We start from the raw sequence: 26,151 nt of genomic DNA on the forward strand, positions 1-26,151 counted from the left end.
ACCTTGTTAGTGGTTGTTCTGATTGTTCTAGAAATTAATCTTGTGATCATTGGTCTGAGTTTGTGAATGTTAGGATGGAGTTTGCCAACCCCAAAAGTATGGTTCCCTTGTTAGTCACTTGTTTGAGTGAACTGCGTACTGTGACTATATCGGAGGAGGATATTCAAGGTTTGTACTGTATCAATCGTATCAACAAGCATCTTATCAAGTTGCGTCCTTTGCCCAGAAAGGTTATCCTACAGTCTGTATGTTATTTGGTGTCCTTCCTACTAGTCCTTAGTTTATCGATTCTGCTGCCACTGACCATATAACGGGTGCAACCAACTTCTTTTCTGACCTTCAGTATCCTAAAAATCTATCTCAAGTCACCCTCGCTGATGAGTCCACTATTACTGTTAAGGGGATAGGAACGGGAAATCCTACTCCTTCCATCGCTTTCTTCTGCTTTATGCATTCCTAAATCTCTTTTCAATCTCATGTTAGTTAGTAAGCTTACAAAGTTACTAAATTGTTTTGTCACGTTCTTTCATGATTCCATGGTTATTTAGGGTCTAAAGACGAGATTCACGAGAAAAACAATTGGCACAGGATGCGAGGCTTGTGGACTTTACTACTTTGAGTCACCTTCTCTATGCACTGCTTGCATAGTCCTAGCTACACCACTTCAAATCCATTCTCGCCTTGGTCATTCATCCTTGGACAAGTTGAAACAACTAGTTCCTACATTGAGTTTTGTGTCTAATCTTGAGTGTGAGTCTTGTCAATTGGGCAAACATCATTGTGTTCCCTTTACTTCCCAAATTGACAAATGGGTGGTTAGTCCTTTCATACTAATCCATTCTGATATTTGGCCTAGTTGTGTCATGTCAAAGTTGAGGTTTTGGTACTTTGTTACATTTGTTGATAACTACTCTAGGATGACTTGGTTATATTTAATGAAAGATCGTTCCGAGTTGTTTGATATCTTTTGTACCTTCTGTCCCCAAATAAAACTCAAATTGGTATGCTAGTTAGGATACTTCATAGTGATAATGCTAAGGAGTACTTTAGTACCCAATTCAGTACTTATATGACCAGCTCTGGTATGAATCTATGATCCATCAGGCCTCTTGTGCCCATACTCCACAAAAAAATGGAGCTGCAAAGCGGAAAAATAGACATATTTTTGAAGTCACTCGTACCCTATTGTATTAAATGAATGTCCCCAAAGTTTTTTGGAGTGATGCTGTGCTCATAGCTTGCTCCCTTATCAATAAAATGCCATCCTCTGTCCTTGGTGGTAAAATACCATATTCAATTATCTTCCCTAAGGCTCCTTTGTTCTCCCTTCCTCCTCGTATATTCGGATGTGTGTCCTTTGTCCATCAGTTAGCTCTAGGAATGGATAAGATGGATCCTTATGCTATCAAATGTATTTTTTTGGGCTATTCCTATACTCGAAAGGGATATCAATGTTATAGTCCTACTTTACATCGATTCTTTGTCTCTGCTGATGTCACTTTTTTGAGTCTACACCATACTACTCTGATTCCTTGATTTTTGTTGACCTTGCTAAGTCCCTTCCTTTGCCTTGCCTTCCAGATCCAAACCTATCATCTGTCCCCAATCCTCCTACATCTTCATCCAGGTTGAGTCGTTCTCGTCGCTTGGATCATCCCAATTCGTAGTTATACACACGGAGACTCAATGGGGAAGTGCCTCCTTCATCTTCTACTATTGTGCCTCAAATTCTCTTGTTGGATGATCTTATTTCCCATGACATTGATCCTCCTACAGTTGTTTGAAAAGGTAAACAAACTTGTACCCAATATCCGATCTCTAATTTTGTTTCTTATGTTTTCTTGTCACCCTCTTATCATTGTTATTTTAGTACTCTGTCTTCTGTTGCTCTTCCAAAATCTATTTCAGAAGCCTTATCCCATTTGGAGTGGAGGACGACAATGGTTGAAGAGATGTGTGCACTACATGATAATGATACTTGGGATTTGGTACCTCTTCCTCTTGATAAGTTTGTGGTTGGTTGTCATTAGGTGTACAATGGGAAAGTCAATCTTGATGGTTCTGTGGCTCGTTTGAAGGCCCACCTTATTGCTAAGGGGTATACTCAGGTGTGTGGTTTGGATTATTCAAACATATTCTCTTCGGTCACTAAAATTGCCTCGATACGTTTGTTCATTTCTTTAGCCACCACTTGTCATTGGCCTCTACATTAGTTAAGTGTGAAGAATTTTTTCCTACATGGTGATCTTCATGAGGAGGTATATATGGGGCAACCACCTGTGTTTGATGCTCAGGGGGAGTCAGACTTAGTATGTTAGCTTAAGAAATCATTGTATGGATTAAAATAATCTGCAAGAGCATGGTTTGGCCGTTTTAGTGTTTTAGTACTTGAGTGTGGCCTACATTGGTATGTAGTAGATTACTTTGTATTTTATCGTCATACTCCATCTGGTAGGATTTTGCTTATTGTGTACGTGGATGACATTGTGATCACTGGTGATGATGATCGAGGCATCTAGGACCTTAAACTTTTCATACAGAGTAAGTTTCAAACCAAGGACTTGGGACCATTGAAGTACTTCTTGGGTATAGAAGTATCGAGATTTCATACGGGAACTATATTGTCACAGAGGAAGTATGTTCTTGATCTTTTAGATGAGATGGGGCTATTGGGATTCAGACTTGTTGATACACTCATGGATCCCAATAGTAAGTTAGTGTTAGATATGGTTGATTTGTTGCCTAAGCTAGGTCGGTACCGGAGATTTGTTGGAAAGTTGAATTATCTCACAGTTTTCGATCAAATATATCCTTCACAACAAGTGTTGTGAGTCAGTTTCTTGATTCCTAGAGAACAAGTCACTGGGTATTGTATCTTTGTCGGTGGTAATTTGGTGTCTTGGAAAAATAAGAAACAAACTATGGTGGTCAGGTCAAGTGTTGAGTCAAAGTATTGAGCTATGAAACACACTATATGTGAACTTGTTTGGTTGAAGAACATGTTGAAAGAAATAGGTTTTCCATATTCTTAGCCTATGGAGTTGTAGTGTGATAATCAAGCTGCTATTCATATTGCCTCAAACCTGGTCTTCCATGAGTAGACAAGGCACGTTGAAGTTGACTGCCACTTTATTCGGGAGATACTCATATAGGAGCTCTTTACAACCGCTCGTGTGAAGTCTGAATTTCAGCTTGCTGATTTGTTCACTAAAGCCTTGGGCGGTGCTCGTGTGAAATTCATTTGTAACAAGCTAGGAGCATATGGTATATATGCACTAGCTTGCAAGGGAGTGTTAGTTGTTATTTAGTCATTTAGCATTATTATTATGCGTTAGAGTTTTGTTAGTTATTAGTGTGAGTTAGTAAGGGTCATTCTGTACTTGACATATATTATAAATAGAGGGAAAGACATATCATTGAGTTTAGGTCTTCCATTTTACCCAATTATTCAACAGATACAATGGACAAAAAATCCTAAGATTTCTGAAGTTAAATAGATCAAAGCTCCAAGGCAATAGGGAAAAAAATCCTGAGATCTGTTAGTTTTCTTACCACTTGATGCTTCATTTCCACTTTTGCCACCACTCTTTCTCATGAAATTCAGTTTTGTGCTTGATCTTCTTCACCTCATTATTACTCATAAGAGCCTAAAAAAGTGGAGAATAGATATTAGATAATGCTAGAATGCGGAATAGTTTTTCCTAAAAGGAATGAAAAAAAAAATAATTTTTCTTAAAAAGAAATAAAAGGGCTGAAATGAACCTTGTTGAACACCAGTGAGTGCCTGAGTGCCTTGCTCCTTGACCTAGATGAGCACCTAGGCATTGCCTTGCTTGGGTACTGGTGGTCAATCTTTGAGTAGCTCGCCTTGCATGCGTTCCTAGGTGGCTCATGGAACTACTTTTGACAACACTGCCTTACAAGGCACTTAATTTAGAAGAGATTGCATTAACTTGATTAGTTGCTTTGCAACTGCCATTGCATATTATAGCAGAATGAGGAAGTTTATGATGGAAGAAGGTGTGGTTGGTATTAAAACTCATCTTTATTGGTCATTGGTAATATGCTAATCAGGCTTTTTTATTTACTTCTTTTCCCTTAGATGCATCACACTATAGGTTCTTGGCCAAATGAAAATTATATATTTATCACCAAGATATTCCAACAGTTTTTAAAAAAGGGTTTGTCTAGGTTGGAATTCCGGGTTATTAAGAAAAAACTTTTTTTTTTGAGAAAGGGAAAAGACAATAAAATAGAGAAAAATTGAGAGATTCTGCAATAGCTTTTCTCTGATGTGCTTGCAGAATGCCAAATGATTATATAAATTAAGGCAGAATGAAATGGTTGCATTTAAGTTTTAGCAAAGAACGCTATAGTTAATAAAAATGGGTTAGTTATCTCATCCTTCCATTATTAAAGATTTGCAAAACACTATAGTTAATAAAAGTGGGTTAGTCATCTCATCCTTCCATTATTAAAGATTTGCAACAATCAATTCCATCCCTTTATTAAGATTAATAAAAATCAATCTAATTAATTGAATCACAAAGGTGAGTTTATCACAATGGATTTTTCACTCTCAGATTACTTGTTATCATGATCTACTAGTGGCTGGTGTTTTCCTATTTGTTATTATTTTCTTAAATAATATAATATGCTTATTTATAAATACTTTTTGATTGGGGCATTAGAATTTGGAAGTGTCATAATGGAAACTGGTGCTGTATTCAGTTTGTGCCTGTAGATTGTGAAGTTGTGCAAGGTAGATCGACAATTACAATTGAGCACCTGACAGGAGAGGTCAAGCCAGTAGAAAGGAAAGCTGGTGACAAGATTCCTGGTGGTGCAAGGAGTGAGGATGGTATGATGATAGTGAAGGTATATCTCAAATTATGTCAAGGCTATCTTAAAATTAAAGAAGATCCATGGTATTCTTTAAACAACAAATATTGTTGAAGCTTAAAATTCTTGTCGTGAATATAGTGTATAATGATTTATTATATTAGTTTTTTTTGCCTTTTCTGAAATTCTCATAGTAACAATAAAAAGATTTTAACAAATATATTTTTATATTTATATATATTACATATATAAAATAAATTTTATAATATTAGAAAAAACATAATACACACATGCATACAAACATACATGCATACAGACATACATACATACAGACATAAATACATACATACAATGTTTTAAAAGGTGAAAGCGTAAGGTGAGGCGTTTTAACCCTCAAAAGGCGAGGTGTAAGCCTTTTGAGAATTTATTTTTTAAGATAAAAATTTGTTAAATAAGTTATATATATTTAAAATAAAGTAAAAATTAAGAAAATCACAAATGTAATATAGAAAAGAAAAATGAGATGTACTTCGCAAAATACTTGTTGACCATTCAATAATTGCTAACTTGAATACATGACATAAATCATGACAAGAGATAGCTATACCATTACAAAGTTCAAACTATTTTCATGATGCAAGAGACAACTCAGTTATTTTGGAAAGGTTAAGGTTCAAGAGTTTTAGAAATAAACTCTTATTATGACATTTCTTTTATACAAACATGTAGTTATAATTTTCTAACCAATTCTAACTTGAGAATCACACAACCAAAATGCGCAAGCCTCAACTTAAAAGGCACACAAAAGCGTGCTTTTTTGTAAAAATGCGTAAGCCTCAGCATGTAATGCTTTAGCCTTTTTGGAATTTGGTATCTTAGATTGAGCCTCAAGGCGTTTTAAGCATGCCTTGCCTTGAGGCGAGCCTCGATTGAGCCTTTTAAAACACTGCATACATACATACATACATACATACATACATACATATATGCACATAGATCATACATGTATAAGTTTATTTATATATATATATATATGTGTGTGTGTGTGTGTGTGTGTGTGAGTGAGTATAAATATTGTAAATTCTTTAGGCCCGTCATGCACAAATATATTTTACTTCTGCTGTCATTGAGTTATAACATTCATGAAATTTCTTATTGCTAATCTAATTTTTTTTTATTTTATTCTTTCTTAAGTTCTTATTTATGCAGAGAAATGAAGGAGTTATATATTCTTGTTGCTTCTTTTTGTTAAATCTACTTTTTCTAATTTTCCTTTTCCTTAAATTCTCCTGTGTGAAGATAGATTAGTTGGAAGCTTTTGCGTTGCATGCAGTTTGAGGCTTGGAACTTTTTCCCTGCATATTCCACTTCAATTATTTGGTCCCCTCTTGGACTGGGAATGTGTAAAATTGGGAGTTCACAGAATAGTTGTTCACTATTGTTCTGGCTATTTGGGAGTGGAATTGGTGCTGGAGGGATTTATTCTATAGGAGTAACTGTGACAATTGTGATTGCTAATTTTGTTTTTTTTTTTTTTTTTGGGTGGGATGGGAGATGTGGTGTTATTGATTCCTTCTACCAGATTTGGGGAGGCCAGTAGAAGAGCATCTCAAAACAGAAAAGAAATTTGAAATAGCCTTCAGTTTAACTTTAAAATTAAGGTCCATTTGGATCCTGATGTTGTCAGTTTTGATTATATTGTCATATGTGTGTTTTTTGTCGATTTATGGAGTTGGGTTATTTTGGACAATCTATAATTATAGACACGTGGTAACATAGTGACTCTGGTTTCTTTACTCAGTATAGTTTGGCTCAGTTATGTTGTCAATCCTTAGATGTGGACCTTAAGCAGTTTTAGTTTGGTTCGACAAAGTCCAGGTTGTATTGTTTCGAGTTTTGGGTCCCAGTCTGTCTAGAATAAGGAATCTTCCTGCAAACTATGTAATATTTATGTACTTTTTCACTTCAGTGGAGATTATTTTGAAGTATTTTGAAACAGCGAGTCAGCAACTGATACTTCATTAGGATTGTGATATCTTCTATTTGTGTCAAAGGGATTGTAGGAGTAATTTGTAGAATATTTTCATCTTCTTCTTCACTTTCTAATGGATATCCAGTATCGCTAGATCTCTTTAGACCCATATAAAAATGTTTCTTTAAATATGAATGCCATATTTATAACTATAATTCTTTATTGATCTTTAATCCTTTAACTTAATAGCCCAAATCATGAAATAGTTTGTCTGTTAATTTTTAACATTTTTTTTTAAATATTTGAGCAACTTATATCTTCATTTTCTAATTTTTTTCTAATGTTATTCTATCTATAAATCTCACTAAATCTTGACCACCCTTGAAAAACCTCAAGAGTCACAATTTGAGCTCTATTTAGCATTCTGATTAATGTATTTTGGGTAGCATTATCCCAACTTCATATTGTCCTAACTCCTACATTCGATGGCGAAGAGTGGCAATTTGTTGGTGGTGTGGTGCAGATAGAATATGGGAAGTGACAGGTTGTGAAATGTAACAGGTTTACATTGTGCATGAAGTTGGCATGGTGTTGAGGGTGGTAATTGTTGGTAATAAAAATGGCAGTGGAGGATGTTGCAATGGTGGTGCAGATCACAGATTCTTGAAGGTGGTAACTTACTGGTTGGCACTTGGCAAGGGCTTATTGGAGTGTTTGCTGGTATTTGTGGCAACTGTTAAATTGCTGACTTGATGGCATTGTGAGTTATGGAATTACAATGTTATGATAACTATCGGTGGTTTTATTAATATTAAGGAAGCTTGTAGAGATTTGCAGGTGGTATTAGTGATTTGACTCTAGAGTCTACTTGGTTACACTTTACAGTAGTGGGAGGTGGTGTTGGCTGTGGTGGCTATAATTCCAAACCCACCCCCCCCCCCCCCCCCCCCAAGGGAATTGCCAACTGGAAAGTGTTTTAGACGACGGTGGTAGCAATGACTGTTGGCAGCAGCAGTAGCTGTTTTCTTAATGATGGAATTTGGAAGTGATGAGCATTGGTTTCCTGTCCATGGTGAATTTTATTTTGTTTCTCTTCTTATTTATCTTCTTTTCTGCCTGTTTTCTTTATTGACTGCATATGTAATGGAAAGATCCTGGGTCCTAAACTTTTTTAAATGGATGTGCTTCATATAAAAGTGTAGTTGGAATTGAACATTGCTTGAACCCTGTGTTGAGTTGAGCTCTTCAACAACGTAATATTTCCTTCAAATTTCAGGCAACGAAAAGATGGAAAGATTCCACGCTAAACAAGATTGTGCAATTGACTGAGGAAGCACGACTATGTAAACCAAAGCTTCAAAGATGGCTGGATGAATTTGGCGAACATTACAGCAAGGTGGTTGTCATTCTGTCAGTTGCTGTGGCCCTCATTGGGCCATTTCTCTTCAAGTGGCCACTCATTGGCACAGCAGGTATTTGAGGAGATGATGTTGCTTCTGTTCTTCCTCTTTTTTCTTTTGGCATTGTTTATGTTGATTATTTATTTATTTATTTTAAAATCAGTCTGTGTGTGTTGAAATGCTTAACACTAGTAATGTCATTGCCACTGGGAGCCTGCCTATGTCATTTGGCTAAATGTGGTTCCATCCTAAAATATCATAATTGTTATGTGGTTAGCCACTGTCCACTGATCATCATGGTATACATTTAAAATTTAAGATGGATTTGCACCATGCAGTTGGAGGGCATGTTCTTATACCATCAATGAAGTTGATCAGCTTGACAAAGCAGAGCCTTTGCCCATTTTACTTGAAGTAGATTTGGAATCCTGGTCATAATAATAAACTTTTTTATGGTGAGGTCTTTTAGTAATTTGCTGTACTTGATACTTTTGGTCAAACTAAGTGTTTTAATGATTTGATCTTTGTGTCTTTATCAAACTCTTTATAAATCTAAGAATGTTGTGGCTTTTAATGGGTTAGGGAAGGATTAATCATTTTAGAGGTTCACTTTGTATCATCATGGTGCTATCTATATACATTTGCTACCCACATCTTGTTTAATTTTCAGTAGACATACCTCTATTCTTAATCATAATTTAATCATGCAGTTTGCAGAGGATCAGTTTACAGAGCATTGGGGCTCATGGTGGCAGCATCACCATGTGCATTGGCTGTAGCTCCATTAGCCTATGCTACGGCAATTAGTGCATGTGCAAGAAAGGTATTGTTTGATTAAATACCTTGTCCATGTACTGATATAATAATTTGATCTTCTTAAGTGGATATAAAACATCTATTTCCTCATAATATTGCATTTGTTTTATCTAGTGAATGAATGCCATGTTTCTGCTGTATAATTTGTTTGGAAGTCTATTACATTTGTTATTATCAAGATTTTTTTTTTAATTGCAAAAGGAATATGGTAAGGGATCGTTTGGAACCCACTTATGCAGAAGTGCTTTACAGAAAAAGTGCTGAAAGTCATAACTGGTGTTTGGTTGCGTTTAAAAATAAGTGCTGATGAATAAGTGGTGTTTGGATAACCACTTTTATTTTAAGTGCTATATATATATCTATATTATTAATATTATTGTAAGTTCTTAGTATAATGCATATATTAATAACACATAATAAATGATGTATAATTTTTGGTTTACGTTAATGATAATCTTATAAATTAAATTAATATTTTTAACTAGTATTTTCCTAATAAATATAATTCATCATTTTATTTTTGATTAATAATAATAATATATTATTAGTAATTTATATTTATAAATTATTATTTTCATATTTTTAATAATTAAAAATTCATGCTTTGAGAAAAAGGGGCTTTCTCGGATGTCCTTCCATGGTGAAATCTTTTCCCTCTTCTGCAAATCTGAAAATCAAAGGGAGAGATCCCTTCCAAGTTCCAGCAACACCCCCCTCCCCCCAAATCTGTAATATGGAAATCAAAAGAAATGCCCTTCCGCTCCACGCTCTGCAAATGAAACCCACTCCCAAACAAATCCCTGAACTTTCCTCCATGTTCTGCCAACTTGTGACAACCCTTACAAATCAAACCTTGCGGACAACCATTTGGATCTACTTTTGGGTTCCAAGCCAACATTATGTTTATGAATTATTAAATAAATAAAATTAAAGGGTATATGCTGTAGCGCTATTGGTGCAACAATGGTGGAGCAGTGTTGCTGTAGCAGAGAGAGCAAGAGAGGGAGAGCAACGAGTGATCGAGAGAGACAGGGAGAAAGAAGAGAATAAATTACCATCTCACCCATAAATTGTCATAATTTACGGCCATGCCACCGCCTCTCTACAGTACCCACTTATAAGTGGGGAAAAGCAATCTGGGATAGCTTCCCCAAATTCACTTAAAAAAACCTCTTTAAAAAGTGATTGTACAGTACCCTCTTTTGTAATAAGCACTTATTATAATTCAAACCAAGCACCACTTTTTTATTCAAGTGCTTATTTTAAGTGATTAGTGCTATAAACACTTCCTTTTAAGTGCTCCCAAACAGGTGCTAAGAAGAAGAATGTGGAGAATTGCAACCAAGGAGAGGACAAGATATCCTCATAGCAGGGAAAAAAAAAAATGAAACAAAAGAAAAAACATAAAAGGAAATAAAAAAGCAAAGAAAAACCTAACAAACCCTAATTAAGAAAACCCTCTTTAAACCTGTCCCATCGTAATTGACATAGCTTTATAATCTTGCTGATTCATGCTGTCCTTCCTTTGCTTTTCTTTTAATAGCATCCAAAAAAACTTCATTCCCTCCAGGATCAACCATTCACAATCCTATCTCTTCTAGAAGTTTTTGAGCATCAACGCCCTGTGTACTACCCTCCTTCACACAGGTAAGTAAGATCCCATCCCCACACTGATTACTCATTGCCAAGTCTACACTCAATCAGCATCCTCAAAAATTATATACATCCTACAAACCTTCAGGCAGAGAAGGAGGCATACAAGAAATATCCCTGAGTGCAGCTGAAGAGTCGGAAGCATAACCAATTTGTTCATGAATCTCATCACAAATAGACCACTGTCACACACAAAATCACTATCATTCAGTTCTTGTCCTTTTCACCCTATTTATTTTCCTTCTCAACCTGATTTCCTCCTTTATCGTTCTATAAGTCAGACTTAGACCCTGAGATTCCTCAAAATAAAAATTTCCGGCATCATCTCTTTTATAAATTTGCTGACCTGCTACATGTTTGTGTTCATACAATAATTAACAAGAAAATTTTTCTTACCTAACCCCTTCTGATTGACCCTTGTACACTTTCATATGCACAGACATATTAAATTACTTTCCATCCTTGCTTCCCCAGAAACACTCACCACCTCTAGCTGCGAACCAGTGCCAAAACTCTCCTCATTCTGACCTCCAATTGGTTGGGGCTCCTGCTCCACCTGAGTGTTTCCCCATTAGCATTGTCAGCAGAGAGCTCTCTCATCACCCTAAGGCAATCCCCTAGTGATACATCCTCCTGTGGAAGGGCCATTCCCATCACTTGAAAGTTGAAACATTAAGAGAGCAGATTTTCTCCTTTCACTGATGCCTTAGACCTTGTATCTTACAATGCCCTGTAAATAATTGATATCTTTTGTCTTTACTTGTCCCTTGTCCCTTTTAGTATGTAACTTAAATATGGGTTCCATATATTTGTTTCAATATATTTGATTTTTCTACCATTCTGTTTTGCATACAATTATGCTCTAGTTTTTCTGAATGGTATCTGAACATGTTTACTCTGTTAAACAATCTTCTATGTTATAGTCTTGGGCATTAGATATTATCATTTGTCAGGCTACAGTGAGTGATGAATGGTCAATATCTGCAAATGATGCATATTTCATATTATTCAATATTAGATATGCTAATCTCAAAGCCTTGATGATTTGCCCTCCGCAATAAATTTTGCTCTATCCTATCCGTTGAGGTAGCTTTTTTCCTACACCTTTTCATCATGTTAAGCATGATAATACATTTTTTTGAATTTAATGTGTGTAAAATTATTGAGAAGAAAAAAAAAATAATTGTCTAATTGCTCCCAATGAGGACATGGGGAATCTTTCATTCCTCTTCTACCTATGCTACAGGTCTTTTCCCCATCTGCACATAGCTTGTTATTCAAAATCTCACTAATTAATCATAATTGATAAAATTAAAACTGTGTGAAATATTTCCAACGATAGAAAAGCATCCAGGTAATTTTGTTAATAGGTTCAATATAGGGAAATTGAAAGCTTTCTAATTTGAATTTATGAAACTTTCACATGCAGGATGCACCTTTAACACTTGTGAGATAACTGTCTGTGTTTGCAGGGTATACTGCTGAAGGGCGGGCATGTTCTAGATGCTCTAGCTTCTTGCCACTCTATTGCTTTTGATAAAACTGGAACACTGACTACGGGGATGCTTAAGATAAAAGCAATTGAACCAATCGTTGGGCATGAGGTCTCAGATGAAAATTCAGAATTTGTCTCATGCTGTGTACCCAGTTGTGAAAGGGAAGCTCTTGCTGTAGCTGCTGCCATGGAGCAGGGTACCACTCACCCTATTGGAAGGTATTGTTATTGAAGCATGACAAGTAAATGATAAACATTATAATCTGGACATAAATTATAAAGGTAGCTATGAACTGCTTATGTTTAGGGCTAAAGCCAACATCATCATCTAAAAGAACAGTCTGGCTTTAATTGCACGCACATGCACATGTTACCTTCTTTGAGTCTACACCATTCTATTGTGGTTCCTTGAGTCTTGTTGAATCAGTCCCTTCCTTTGCCCAGGGTGCCAGATTGTAACCTATTATCTCTACCCTGTCCTTGGGCATCTTCATCTAGTTTGAGTCCTTTTCACGGCATCATACTAATTTGTAGGTGTACAGATGACAATAACTCTATCCTCTTGGGGCTTCTATTTCTATGGCTTTGGTTTCCTCCTCTGATGACCCTATTTCCTGAGATGTTGATCTTGCTATTGCTTTTTGGAAAGCTAAATGCACCTATACTTGATATCCAATCTCTAATTTTGTTTAATATGATTTCTTGTCACCATCATATTACTATTTTCTTAGTACTGTGTTGACTGCTATCCTTCCTAAGTTTGTCTTAGAAGCTTTATCCCATCCTAGGCGGAGGAGTGAAATGGTTGAAGCGATGCGTGCATTACAAGATAATGACACTTGGGAATTGGTACTTTTTGTGCTGATTAGTGTGTGACTTTGTGGTTGGCTGTCATTGGGTGTATATCATGAAGGTCAATCCTGATAGTTGTGTGACTCATTTGAATGCCCACCTTATTATTAAGGCTACACACAGGTGTATTTGGATTATTTTGACACATCCTCCCTAGTGGCCAAACTTGCCTTCGTTCATCTCCTTAGCTACTACCTATCATTGGCCATGTGAAGAATGGTTTCCTATGTGGTGACCTTTAGGAGGAGGTCTATATGGACCAACGACCTAGATTTGTTGCTTAGAGGGAGTCAGGATTAGTGTATTGGTTCAAGAAATTCTTGTGTGGTCTCAAGTAATCTTCCAGAGCGGTTTGGTTGATTTATTGTCATAGTACTTGAGTTTAGTCCTCAATGGTGTGAGGTAGATCATTATGTATTCTATTGCCATATTGCTTTAGTAGGATTTAGCTTGTTGTGTATGTGGATGATATTGTGATTATTGGTGATGATGATCAAAGTATTTAGAGCATGAAGCATTTTTGACTAAATTTCAGACTAAAGATTGGGGCCATTGAAATACTTCTTGGGTATAGAAGAATCTAAATTTCATGTGGAGACTGTTTTTCACATTGGAAGTGTGTTTTAGGCCTTTTGGATGAGTCTGGGCTATTAGGATCCAAGCCTGTTGATATGCCCATGCATCCTAACAACAAATTGGTGCCAAATGTCGGTGATTTGTTGGTTGTCTCTGGATGGTACTGGAGACTTGTTGGAAATTTGAACCTTAGCCACTCAACCAGATATATATTAAGCAACAAGTGTAGGGAGCAAGTTTTTCAGTTCTTTGAGAACAAGTGACGATGATTTAGTCATTCATATCTTGAGATACATTAAAGGTGCACCCAAGACAGGTATCTTATATGAGGATCAGGGTCATACTCATGTTTACGGATCCTTAAGAAGAAAAATGAATTCATGTTGCTAGTATAAAGGTTTTGTTGCGCTGCTGCTGCTGTCATTGTTGTGAATATTCAACATGATATCTGGTGAGGCAGAAATTTGATTAGATGTTTGTATTTGAATATGTTTTTTGTTTCTGTTCTTGTCCTTACTCCTTAATTCCACATACAAGTGACCTAATTTATGTGTTTGTATTGGAATGTGCGAAATTAAAGATTATATTGCCCACTTTTCAGGTCTGTGAGCTTGACCAAGTATAGGGCACTTTTATAATTGGCTGTTCAACTTGATATTTGGACAAACAAAACTTCAATTGTCAAATTCAGTTGAAATGGTAGAAATGAGATCAGATGTCTTGGTGTCAACATCACTCCTACAGTAGAACAAGATACATCCAAACTGCATAAGAATCAAAGAAATCTTTGTACCATTTACAGTTTAAACATTATGATCCTATATTATGAAGCTGAATTTTGAGACACGATGCTTGTGGGTCCACGGAGTTCAATTGGATGAACTCAATTAGTATATATTTGTTTCCCTTTCTACGCAGGAAAGCACATGCACACACATGCTTTCTTGTTCAAGGTCAAGTGTTTCTGGGGCGCTGCTGTTATATCAGGGGCCAAAATCAGGTTCTTTTCTATGATGGGACAAAAAAATAATTAGTCTGCTTTTCATCAGTGAAAAAAGCCCTACAAGTGTTTTGATGTCTTGCAACCTGAAAATTACCTGCCATCCACCTCTCTCTCTCTCGCCCACGCGCACACATTGATTCTATATTGATTCTATTTAGTTTTAGGTTTTGTTTGTGTTTAGTGACAATCTTGGAGCTTCAAAGAATTTTCTTTGCTAATTAGCTGGGCTTTCTGTTGAACAGGGCATTGTCTTGTATTTTTATAAGTAATTATAAGTTAATTGTTTTCTGAAAGAAAGTGCTTATGACTTTGGTTTATTGCAGAGCTATTGTAGAACATAGTGTTGGTAAAGATCTTCCTTCTCTTTCTGTCGAAAATTTTGAAAGCTTCCCTGGTAGAGGTCTTTCTGCTACACTAACTAGCATTGAGGTAACTTCGTAGTGGTCATTTATGTCCTTAAAGAATTTCCGCTATATTTACTTTCGTTTTTCTTGGTTATAGATATGATCATTCCATCTCAGCTTCTTTTCTTGGTTATATATATATATATATATTCTGATAACTATTAGAAGAAGTTTTCTTGTGAAAAAAAAGGAGAGAAAAAAAAAAAACTATTAGCTGAAGTAGCATCTGGCTGAAGACATTTGTGCTTAGTTCAAACATACAAGAACAGCTCTAGGGGGTTGTCTTTACCGTGAAATAATACCTTGGGATGTTTTGTGATATGCATCTGAATCCATAATTTATATGAAGCAGCACAGAGACAGTGACTGCTTATTTTCTCTTGCAGCAAAATATCATTTAAGCTGGTGGGATTTTTTGTGATATGCATCTGAATCCATAACCAATATGAAGCAGGACAGAGACAGTGACTGTTTATTTTCTCTTGCAGTGAAATATCATTTAAGTTTGTGAAACAAATTAGAAACAATAAGTGGTATATACTAAGTTGATGTTTAGTTTTTTTGTGTACATAAGAACACTTATAGATTAGCGGATTGTGTGTTTCTCTATTTTGGTCCAAGCGTTACGCAAGATAGTTTAAGATGCAGTACACAAGGCTGTGAAACAACTTAGAAACAATAAATGGTATATACTGGTTTCTTTGTGATAGTTTAAAATGCAGTGCACAAGGCTGTGAAACAAATTAGAAACAATAAATGGTATATAATAAGTATCAGTTAAATTTTTTTTTTGGGTACATAAGAACACTTTTAGAACAGCGGATTGTGTGTTTTTTTTTATTTTGGTCCAAGCCTAATGCAAGATAGTTTAAGATGCAGTGCACAAGGCTCGCACACGATTTCTTCATTTAAGCTGGTGGGATTTTTTGTGATATGCATCTGAATGCATAACCAATATGAAGCAGGACAGAGAGTGACTGTTTATTTTCTCTTGCAGCGAAATATCATGTAAGTTGGTGAAACAAATTAGAAACAATAAGTGGTATATACCAAGTTAATGTTTAGTTTTTTTTGTGTACATAAGAACACTTTTAGACTAGCGGATTGTGTTTCTCTATTTTGGTCCAAGCATTACGCAAGATGGTTTAAGATGCACTACACAAGGCTGTGAAACAACTTAGAAACAATAAATGGTATATACAAAGTTGATGTTTAGTTTCTTTGTGATAGTTTAAGATGCAGTACACAAGGCTGTGAAACAAATTAGAAACAATAAATGGTATATAATAAGTTGATGTCAAGTTTTTTTTTTGGTACATACAAACACTTTTAGAACAGCGGATTGTGTGTTTTTTGTATTTTGGTCCAAGCCTAATGCAAGATAGTTTAAGATGCAGTGCACAAGGCTCCCACATGATTTTTTCTATTGTCCCCTCCATCCCCTTTTTGCTGACTACTACCACCAGAGTTAGATCCATCACCACTAGCATCATCATCATCATTCTTAGCAAGCAGATTCATCACTATGACTTGGGGGCATAGTGGATGAAGTTCCATACTAGAACCAAGATTCATCAATGAATCATCACAAGACCTCAATTCTTGTAGCATTACTTGATCAACATCACTACTAAATGCATCTCATGCATGCTTGACCATTTGTAGGCGGGGGACTTTTGTCTTGTTCATAAAGATGAGATGATCTAGTCCATTGGAAAAGTGGATACTGATCCTCATCGCCCAATTGATACGTCAAGAAGGTCTAGGGGATCTTGTTCAACCACTTTGTCCATTTCAGCCTCCATATCTCTTATTCAAAGCTTCATGTTGTAATAATGGAAGACTAGGTGCCAAAGACTTATGTAGGCTAGCCTATTCTTTGCTTCATATGGATCAGTGCAAATGTGCTCCAATTTCATCCACAAGCCAATGAATATGCAGTTTGTGACAAGATGCAAAATGCTAGCTTCCTTAGGGTTGTGCACTTGAGCCATCCATATCCACCTATTAGGTGGCAAGGTATTATAAGAATATATGTAGATTGTGGCAATAACATGTAATCATTTATTTAATTTTATAGTGTAATCTATATATATATATATATATACACACACACACTGATACACATAGAATCGTACTTACTAGGTGCCATGGTCACCCTAGCTACTAAGCTTTTCTATGCATCCCTAAATAATATAATCTTAAAAAAAAATTTATTATGAAATAATTAAATGTGGATAAGACTTCATTTTATTCAGTTTATTTTTAAAATTTTGAAATATATCTCATTTCCAATTTGATCCGGCCTAAAGGGAATGGCCCTTTTCACTTGTGAAAAATAATTTTATTTTTGTAGGATGCTATGATGGGCCGCATTGATTCTCCTCACCAAAACCCCTTACTTCTTACTCACTCCCTCCACGACTATGATTTTGGTAGAACTTGGCAATAAAACAACAATCAACTCCAGAGACGTCCATCCCAAAGCCCTACTTTGTACCCTTTGGCCTTTCTCACAAATAAAATTGCTTTAATCACAACAATCAAACATAGCCAAAACCTTGCATTGAAGATTTTTAAACCCTAAATCCTTTAATATGAAAATTTTTTGAAAAACCCCACTTTTCTTCTCCGATTTTTCAACTCATCACCTTAAAATTTCTTATACCCTTTTTATGAGATCGTTGCATCCTCCAATTTCATAATAGAAAAGATGGGCCTCCACTACTTTTCGAGCTAAACAAAGGCTTATCATGGGGCTTTTCGAATTTTAGAATTTTCTAGGAGAAATTGTTTGTGCTAATCTTTAATACTAAAGAACTTTGATAGTTTCGAGAAATATTGATATCGTTTTGGTTAGGACAATGGAGGGTTCTAAGGGTTTGCTCTTGCTACTGGTGGGAGGTTTCATGCAAATTAAACTTGTAGATTACAAATTTGGTTGCTTTTTGTGCTTGAGAAAAAGTTTAGAGAACATGGTCGAAGCCAATCTGTTCAACTCCCAGAAGGCGCAAGGGCTTAATGGTGGAAGCTCATTCTGATGGTTAAGGAATTGTGTAATGTTGATACTAGGACTAGAAAGAGAGCTTATGACATAAAAATGCAATGCAGGGGTTGTAGGTCGACAAACATCCAAAGGATTGAACTAAGGAGAGAAAGCCAACAGAAATCAAAATCTTTTGCTTTGCTTGTAGGCCAGCCTCCTTGGAACTTTCTAGCGAAGGGTTTTGCTCTTTTCAATGGAGTGAAAGTCCGCAATAGTCTAGATCCATTTGTGCTAAAAGAGGAAGTTCTATGGCTAATGCAAATCTTGCTAGGAAAGAATAAAGATTTTCGTATGGTTTTGGATTTTGGAAACTTTGGAAGATCTGGGAATAATTTCAAATTCAAAAGCAATGAGCCTTTTATAGGGGAAGCAAATCATGATGAGCCAAAAACAGTGAAGGTTTTCAGCTGTGCTAGATGCTATTACTTTTTTCCTAGGCCTTTAATCTCTCAAAGGTGGAAATGGTTTGTCAAAGAGCCTTCTTCAATTGGCTTGCTTTGAATGACAAGGACTCATCATTTTATTTCATGGAAGTCCATTAGAAGATGGTTTTAAAGGGAATGGAAGGCACATTTTTTCGAGAGAGAAAAGAATCCAACAATTTTCCACATGCACAATTTGGAAATTGGGAGATGGTGCGTATTTTGCCTAACTAGATATTCCGAACCCAACATATTTGCTCATGATTCTTTCAAGAAATGCCAACACATGAGAGGATAAAAACCTTAATTCTAAGCTTGCAGAGAATGGAAGACATTACATAAAGTGATGATGTTTCAATATTGAAGATAGTTAATTCATGCCCTTTAAAGAAAATCATAAGTGTGTTGAGGTAGGGATACGAAATGAAATGATATTGCATGCTCCCTCTAGTTTGGGACAAGCCAAGCTAGTAGAAATAGGTGACAACTTTTCTTTTCATGATCAAGAATTGGATAATATGTATAAGGAGGAAAACCACCTCCTATTGGAAGAGATCCTTGAGTTTGTGGATAAAATCTGCAGTCAATCCCTTTGATAGGTTTGGAGGACTCTCAGATCTTTGTGGAGGATGTGGATTGTTCACCTAATGATGGAATAAGGGAATCAGAGCAAAAATATCCACAAAAGGGTGTCAATAACCTTATTGTCTCTTCTTCTTCTTCCTATTCTTCTTTTGATTTTTAGGGTATTGATTTTTTTAGGAATTATTCTAATCCAAGTGGCCTTGAGGTTGAAGGAACTAGACTGTGGGTATCCTTTTAGGTAATTCTGTGTGTCCTTGTTTGGCATCTCCTATCAAGCATAAATTTCCAAGTACATGTAATGACTTTCTTCATTCTAAAAAGAGTATTTTGCCCATGCCAGTTGAGATACTTTTGTTAAGAATGAATTTTTGCCAAGAATCTGTAGGTTTTGAAGCTACACCCTTGACTTTAGAATCATTGGGGAAGGGGAGAGACAATTGAGACCCGAAAGAGTTGTTAGATGAATTGGGGTGTAATTTATTTAAATCCGTAAGGGCAAGATTAAGGAGGTATTTGGTAAGATTTCCTTTGATAATTTTTTGTTGCAGGGAACTAAATCAGAAGTGATGGATAGCCTTCTTACTAGGAGTATTAAGGATTCTAGATATGAAGATTGGGTATTCTTAGCTTCTACTAGCTCTCTCGTGTTGGGGGGGGAGGGGATAGTGTTTGTTTGGGATGATAAAGTTGTTTGCAAAGTTGATATATTGTTGGGTTCCTACTTCATTTATGTTGTTTTAGATGTCAAGGGTAAGGGGCAATGGTGGGTCATCTTCATTTATGGTCTAAATTGTCCACACATGGTTTGGGGGGGGGGGGTTTGAGATGTTTTGGGATGAGCTAATGACAATACATGGTTTGTGCTCTCCCAACTGGTGCTTAGGTGGTGACTTTAATGTAATCAAATCCACTATTGAGAACATGGGCGGTTTTAGAATTATTTCTAGTGTGAGGAGATTTGATAGCTTATTAGGGGATGTGATTGTGGGATCTTCCTCTTTTCTAACGGGAGTTTTAACTGGTTTGCAAATGGTGCTAGGCATATTGCTACTAGAATGATAGATTTCTTTTCAATACAGAGTGGGAGGATGCATTTCCCTATTGGACTCAAGCTAAAGTGGCCTCTGATAATTTTCCATTATTTCTTGAGTCTAATCCTTTGAAATGGGAGCTAACTTTATTTAGATTTAAGAATATGTGGCTTCCTCACCCCTAGATTTTTAGAGGTTGGTTGGAGAGTGATTTGGGAGGGGGGGAGGGAGTGCAATGTGGAAGTTTGAGAGGGTTTTATATTATAGGGGGGCTAAAATCTAGAAGAGGCACACCCTTCAAAAGAAGATGTTGGGAAGAATTCAGTTGACTAATGAGTTTGAGCAACTTCCTTAAGATATGAGTTAGAAGCTGAAAGCTAGGATGAAGCGGGTTTACGATTCGGCTTGTGATGCAAGCCTATTTCATAGTGTAGCTAGTGGTAGGAGGAAAAGGAATTTCATCTTTTTGATTATATAGCCTCCATGATATTTGTAGTTTTGCTTTTGTTTTTTTTTTGCAAGGAGAAGGGCATTCTTGGGAGAGAATAATGAGTTGGCCCTTTTGACTAGGTTGCTTTATTCTTTTTATACTCAGTGGGGAGTGACAAAACAGGTTTGGAGCTTCGACACTTCTGGAAATTCTCTTGTGAATCCTTTTTCTCTTATTTGACCTGTGACCAAGGACTTAAATTTTGATTTCGATGGTCTCAATTTACAGAAATTTCGATGGAAAATTCAATTTCGATTTAAGAAAATTACGAAAATTTATAGTAAATGATGGAAATTTACAATAAAACTTTAGGAAATATTAAAATAGAAGATTATGCTAAATATGGTATCAAAATATATTAAAAAAAATGCATATATGACAAGTTTTTAGTGTGTAGGATATTAAACTGCATATCGCGAAACAAACGATGAAGTGAAGAACATTCAAATGATTATGAAATTTTGAAGCTATTCCTTTAGTGATTTAAGGCAACAAATTATCATTTAAACAACTACCTTTTCAATATCATACATTTAATGATGTAATACCACATGGACTTTCTTGGTGGCTCAAAGTCATCTCTTCTATCCTTATCATTGGGATTTTGAGATGACATATATTGTTTACAATAATCACTCCATGTCATATAATTTCCAAAATATTGAGTGTAAGTATACATGTGTTGTTCATACTCCTCCATAGTCATCTGGTACTAGGATGTCTTCTTGCAGGTTCTACTTGTTGTGTATGTCCATAGAATTGTTTTGCGTTTGCATACTGGTCATACCCATATTCTTGACTTGTTTGTCCATACCCATAAGCATGTGGTTGCCAATTTCTATATTGTCGTGCTTGCTAATATGCATACGGAAATGGTTGGCCATATGTAGATTGTGAGGAGCTATTTTGTGTAGATTCATAACCACTATAACTATTAGAGTCATGCTCTATTCCTATACTCATATATTCCAAACTAAGGGAAAAGGTATCCTCTTCTATTTGATGCATCTTCCCTTTTCCTTTTCTATGACTGTATTGGCTCTCAATTGGGCGCATTTCTCTTTTTGGACCCTCATCTTCTAGTTGGGGAGGATGTGTATATTCCACTTCTAGTCTATAATCTTGACATCCCTCATTTCCTCCATAGTCCCCACCATCACCACCTTGCCCACTGCTACCGCCGGGGTTAGATCCATCACCACCAGCATTGTCGTCGTCATTATCATCATCACCACCAAAGGGCATAGTGGATGAAGTTCCATATCTAGACCCAAGATTCATTAGTGAATCATCACTACTAGATATTACTTCTTTTACCATCACCTGATTAACATCAATGTCAAAGTCATCTCATGCATGCTTGACCATTTGTGGGTGGGGACTTTCGTCTCGTTCATCAAGATGGGATTGTCTAATCCACTGGAAAAGTGGATCCTCATCCTCATCACCCAATTTAACTGATATGTCAAGAAGGTCCAGGGGATCTTGTTCAGCCACTTGGTCCATTTTGGCCTCCATATCTCTTATTCGAAGTTTCATGTTGTAATAACAAAAAGCAAGCTACTAAAGTCTGGTGTAGGCTAGTCTATTTCTTTGCTTTGTGTGAATGAGTGCAAATGTGCTCTAATTTCGTTCACAAACTGATGAAGATGCAGTTTGTGACAATGCGCAATGCTAGCTTCCCTAGGATTGGAGCACTTGAAGATTGTAACTTTGTATTGTGCATTTATATATAAATAATTACCAGGTGCCATGGTTGACCTAGCTACTTTAGCAGCTGCTTCTCCGAAGCTTCTTTTAGCATCTCTAAATAGATAATAAAAAAAAAATTGTTATTGAATAATTAAACATGGATTAAGGCTTATTTTATTTAATTTTTATTTTAAAAATATATCTCATTTCCAATTTGATCCAGGCCAGAGGAATGTGGCTCAAGGGTGTTAAAAACTTTATGAACTACATCAAGAAAATAGGGATCTTCCCCAACACCTTCTTTGTATTGACATTTTGGATTTAAAAAATAAGCTGTCAATCAAATAAAGTAAAATATAAATATGTATTAAGTAATTTGATATATGAATTTCTTAAAATTTATAAATATTTTATACCTGCTGCATGAAGAGAATGTTCAAGGGTTCTTTCCCACCGCTCATTGATTACTTTGAGAACCATCTTGCACTTCTTGCACCTACTTCAATGGCCTCTTTCATCAACCTTATTGCTTCAAACACAACTCCTAATGTTGGTCACACTTTAATATCAATTATACGCAATACTTGATATATAGGTTCATAAATGTTACAAACTTTTGCCACTCTATCCCAAAATTGATGGTTAAGAACTGTGCTTTTAATTTCTCCGCTCAACCCATTCATCAGATGTAAATAGTGATTTTAAACCTACTTTTTTTTTTTTCTTTTGTAGGCTATCAGGGATAATGTAGTTTGTAGCAAATTATGTGGCTCTTGGATGCACAATATCCCCTTGACAGTGCTTCCTCAATTTAGCAAGTAACCATCTATTGTTTTATATAAAATTAGTGATCTGTCTTCCCTGCAAGATCACTGTGCTTATTGCCTCTCTTTTTTCGATCTCCTAAACAATGAGATCTATACAATGGGCAGCGCAATGAGTCCAATACAAGTTGAATTTTTTCATTAATTTTAGACCCGCTTCCTTGTAGGTGCTGCCATTATTGGTCACCACCTGGACAACATTTTGCTTTCCTACCTCTTGCACAACATGTTTTAATAGGGAATATATGTATTCATGATATTTTATTTTGTCAGAAGCATCTACTAACTTTAGAAAAATCGTGCTTCCTTTCGAGTGAACCATGAAATTTATGATGGATAATTTTGTAGGGCCTGTCCATTCATTGCACATTACAGTGCAGTCATACGTGACCACTTTTTCTTCACTTCTTCTACCTAGCCTTTCATTTCTTTTACCTCTAAATCAAGTTATTTTGTTCTAATTTCATAGGGTGTTGGTGGATTTACTCCCGTTCTAGCTATTTGGCAACCCCATACCATGTTTTTAAAATGAGGTGATTTTGCCTTATCATATATAAAACCACTTTGAAATCAACCTATTCATGTCTTCTTTTATTTTACCTCCTTTGAATAAAAATTTCAAGCTTTTTTGTTTTGCTGCGTCTGACTTGTAATATTGAGAAGGATTTGAAATATATGGTTCTGCTTCTAGCTCTCTCACACTTTGAGATCGCTTCATCGGAGGTCGCCCTCCACTACTACTAGCCCTAGAACTACCTCCTTGTTGGTTCCTTGCAAACCTACAAGATTGGTTTCTTTCCCATTTCATCTGTTTTGAAGCATAAAATGCTTGACGGTATGCAGACCTTTCATAGGGAGAAATATCAGGCGAGTATGCAATATCGTCAGCATCGTCCTCTTCATCAATTTGTTGTGGTTGCATCAAGTTTCCACGCAATTCATTTTTTATTTCCTCCATTCTTTCTATTTTCTTTGCCTTAGCTATTGTTTTTCTTTCTAAAATAATTTTCATTTCCTACTTAACTTCTGGAGGTATTTTGTCGCATAATTTTATATTATGCTGTGGGTCATAATGTGCTAAATGCATTTTTAATCTTGTTGCACCTCCACTTTTCATTTGTATTCCACGGTATTTGCAAATAAATCCATTCTTCACATTGGACATTGGGTACCCATGTTCCCACGCTGGTTCTTGTTTTCTTCCTTTAGACATTTTTGTAGATAATTTTACCTTCCTACAAGGTTACAATGATTCAAAAATTAAGTGTTAAATTAGTCAACAATTTTAAAAAGAAATTATTTAAGATGTTTTATTATCAATATAAAATTAATAAATAAGACAAACATTAAAATATTAAATTAAATTTACGAAATTTAATGATAATGTACAAAAATGCTAATAAATTATGGAAATTAAATTAGTAAAAAATAAATGAAATAATTTAAACTATATTAAGCTAATAAGTAGTAAATTACTTTAATTTATTTAATTACTAGGCTATAATGATTAGGTGTTAAGTTACTCTAAATTTTTTTAAAAATTTTTTTGAATGTTACTCTACAATTTCAAAAGAAAAACATTTAGATGCAAAATAAATATAAATAATAACTAAGAGAAATATTAAATTATTAAATTAAAATTTCAAAATTAATGATAATTTTTACAAATTACTATTAAGTAATAAATTTTGGAAATTAAAATATTCAAATAAATGAAATAATTTATTAATTTATACTATAATAAGATAATAACTAGTAAATTATTCTAATTGTATTTAGTTACTAAACTTACTATTTACTATATTTACTAGCAATGTAGGATTAAGGGGGTAAATGGGAGAGGTTAATGTGGAATATGTATCTAAGTTCTAAGGAGGGCAATCTTGTAAATATATTGGGGAGAAGGAAGATTTTGAGTAAATAAAAAAAGAATATAAGTAAGTTACACTTAAAAGTTAAAACATGAAATTTTAAACTTAAACCAGCAATTTGCCTTTTAGGCATTCAACCCTTTCTTTTTTTCGTGCTGCTGCTCAGTATAAGGATGGTTATGTAAAAAGATTGATTAGCGAATTTCGAGGACGCAATTCTTTTAAGGAGGGGAGAATGTAATAACTCAGGAAAAAAATTTAAGATTAATTATTAATTAATTAGACATTATTAAATTGAACTAGTTAAATTAAAGTAATATGATGGTTTTATATATGTATAAATTGTCGTGACGTCACGGAGCGTGGGTGCCCCGGGGTGGCGAAATTAAAATGTGTTTTAAATTTTCAAGAAAAACAAGGAATGTCGGAGTCGCCACTAACCTTTTAGTGTGGTTAGAACACATGATTAATACCCCGTTAGGGGTAGAATGGGTCTATATTACCAGAACTGGGGTTGGGAGTTCGGTTACGCGAGGGGAAGGTACGAGCACCCTCTATGCGCCCGTTCTTATGAACGGTACCTAATTAATTCGGAATTATCCCTAAGTTAATTTAATAAGTCTTTCAAATTACCCCTTCATTAGTGGATTTACAAATATACATGCAGTACAAATAAATAAATGAATAAACAAATAATACAAAAATATATGTACTATATATATTCCCTTAGAACTAAGGGTATGTGAAGCCCGAAAGCTCATACCCTAGCATTAAAATCATAGGGATAAAAATAAAAAATATTTAATAAAATACACTCCCATATTTTGGAAATCGTATAGAATTTTTAGTAGGAAAGTACTAGTATGGGAGGTTTTAATATATATTAATAGGATCATAAGTTACTACCATAATATATATGATAATACTAATAACACATATCTATTAAAATATTACGAATATCAAAGTAAGTAATAAAATACCATAATATAATATATGTTAAAATATTAAAGATACTATGAAAAAAATGATACCATATATATTAGAATACTAAAAGAACATACACTAATAAGTAATACTACATATAATCATAATAATAATAATATATAATATAGAATAAAACACTAAAAATAACATAATACTAAAATATACCAACATTCTTAATATAAACGTATAATCT

The 26,151-nt window shown here is 35.2% G+C and overlaps 1 protein-coding gene across 2 annotated transcripts in view; it reads left to right on the plus strand.

Annotated features, from left to right (window-relative positions):
- Positions 1 to 26,151, plus strand: part of LOC131151123 (probable cadmium/zinc-transporting ATPase HMA1, chloroplastic) — a 56,191-nt gene that overhangs the window by 10,752 nt on the left and 19,288 nt on the right. For both annotated transcript variants that reach the window (XM_058103258.1, XM_058102598.1), the window contains exons 4-8: positions 4,732 to 4,878; positions 8,091 to 8,286; positions 8,925 to 9,037; positions 12,156 to 12,397; positions 14,933 to 15,038. In XM_058103258.1, coding sequence (XP_057959241.1) covers positions 4,732 to 4,878; positions 8,091 to 8,286; positions 8,925 to 9,037; positions 12,156 to 12,397; positions 14,933 to 15,038 — 804 coding nt within the window. The remainder of the gene's footprint in view (positions 1 to 4,731; positions 4,879 to 8,090; positions 8,287 to 8,924; positions 9,038 to 12,155; positions 12,398 to 14,932; positions 15,039 to 26,151) is intronic.

The sequence above is a fragment of the Malania oleifera genome, chromosome 1, assembly GCF_029873635.1.
Source record: "Malania oleifera isolate guangnan ecotype guangnan chromosome 1, ASM2987363v1, whole genome shotgun sequence".
Lineage (NCBI taxonomy): Eukaryota > Viridiplantae > Streptophyta > Magnoliopsida > Santalales > Ximeniaceae > Malania > Malania oleifera.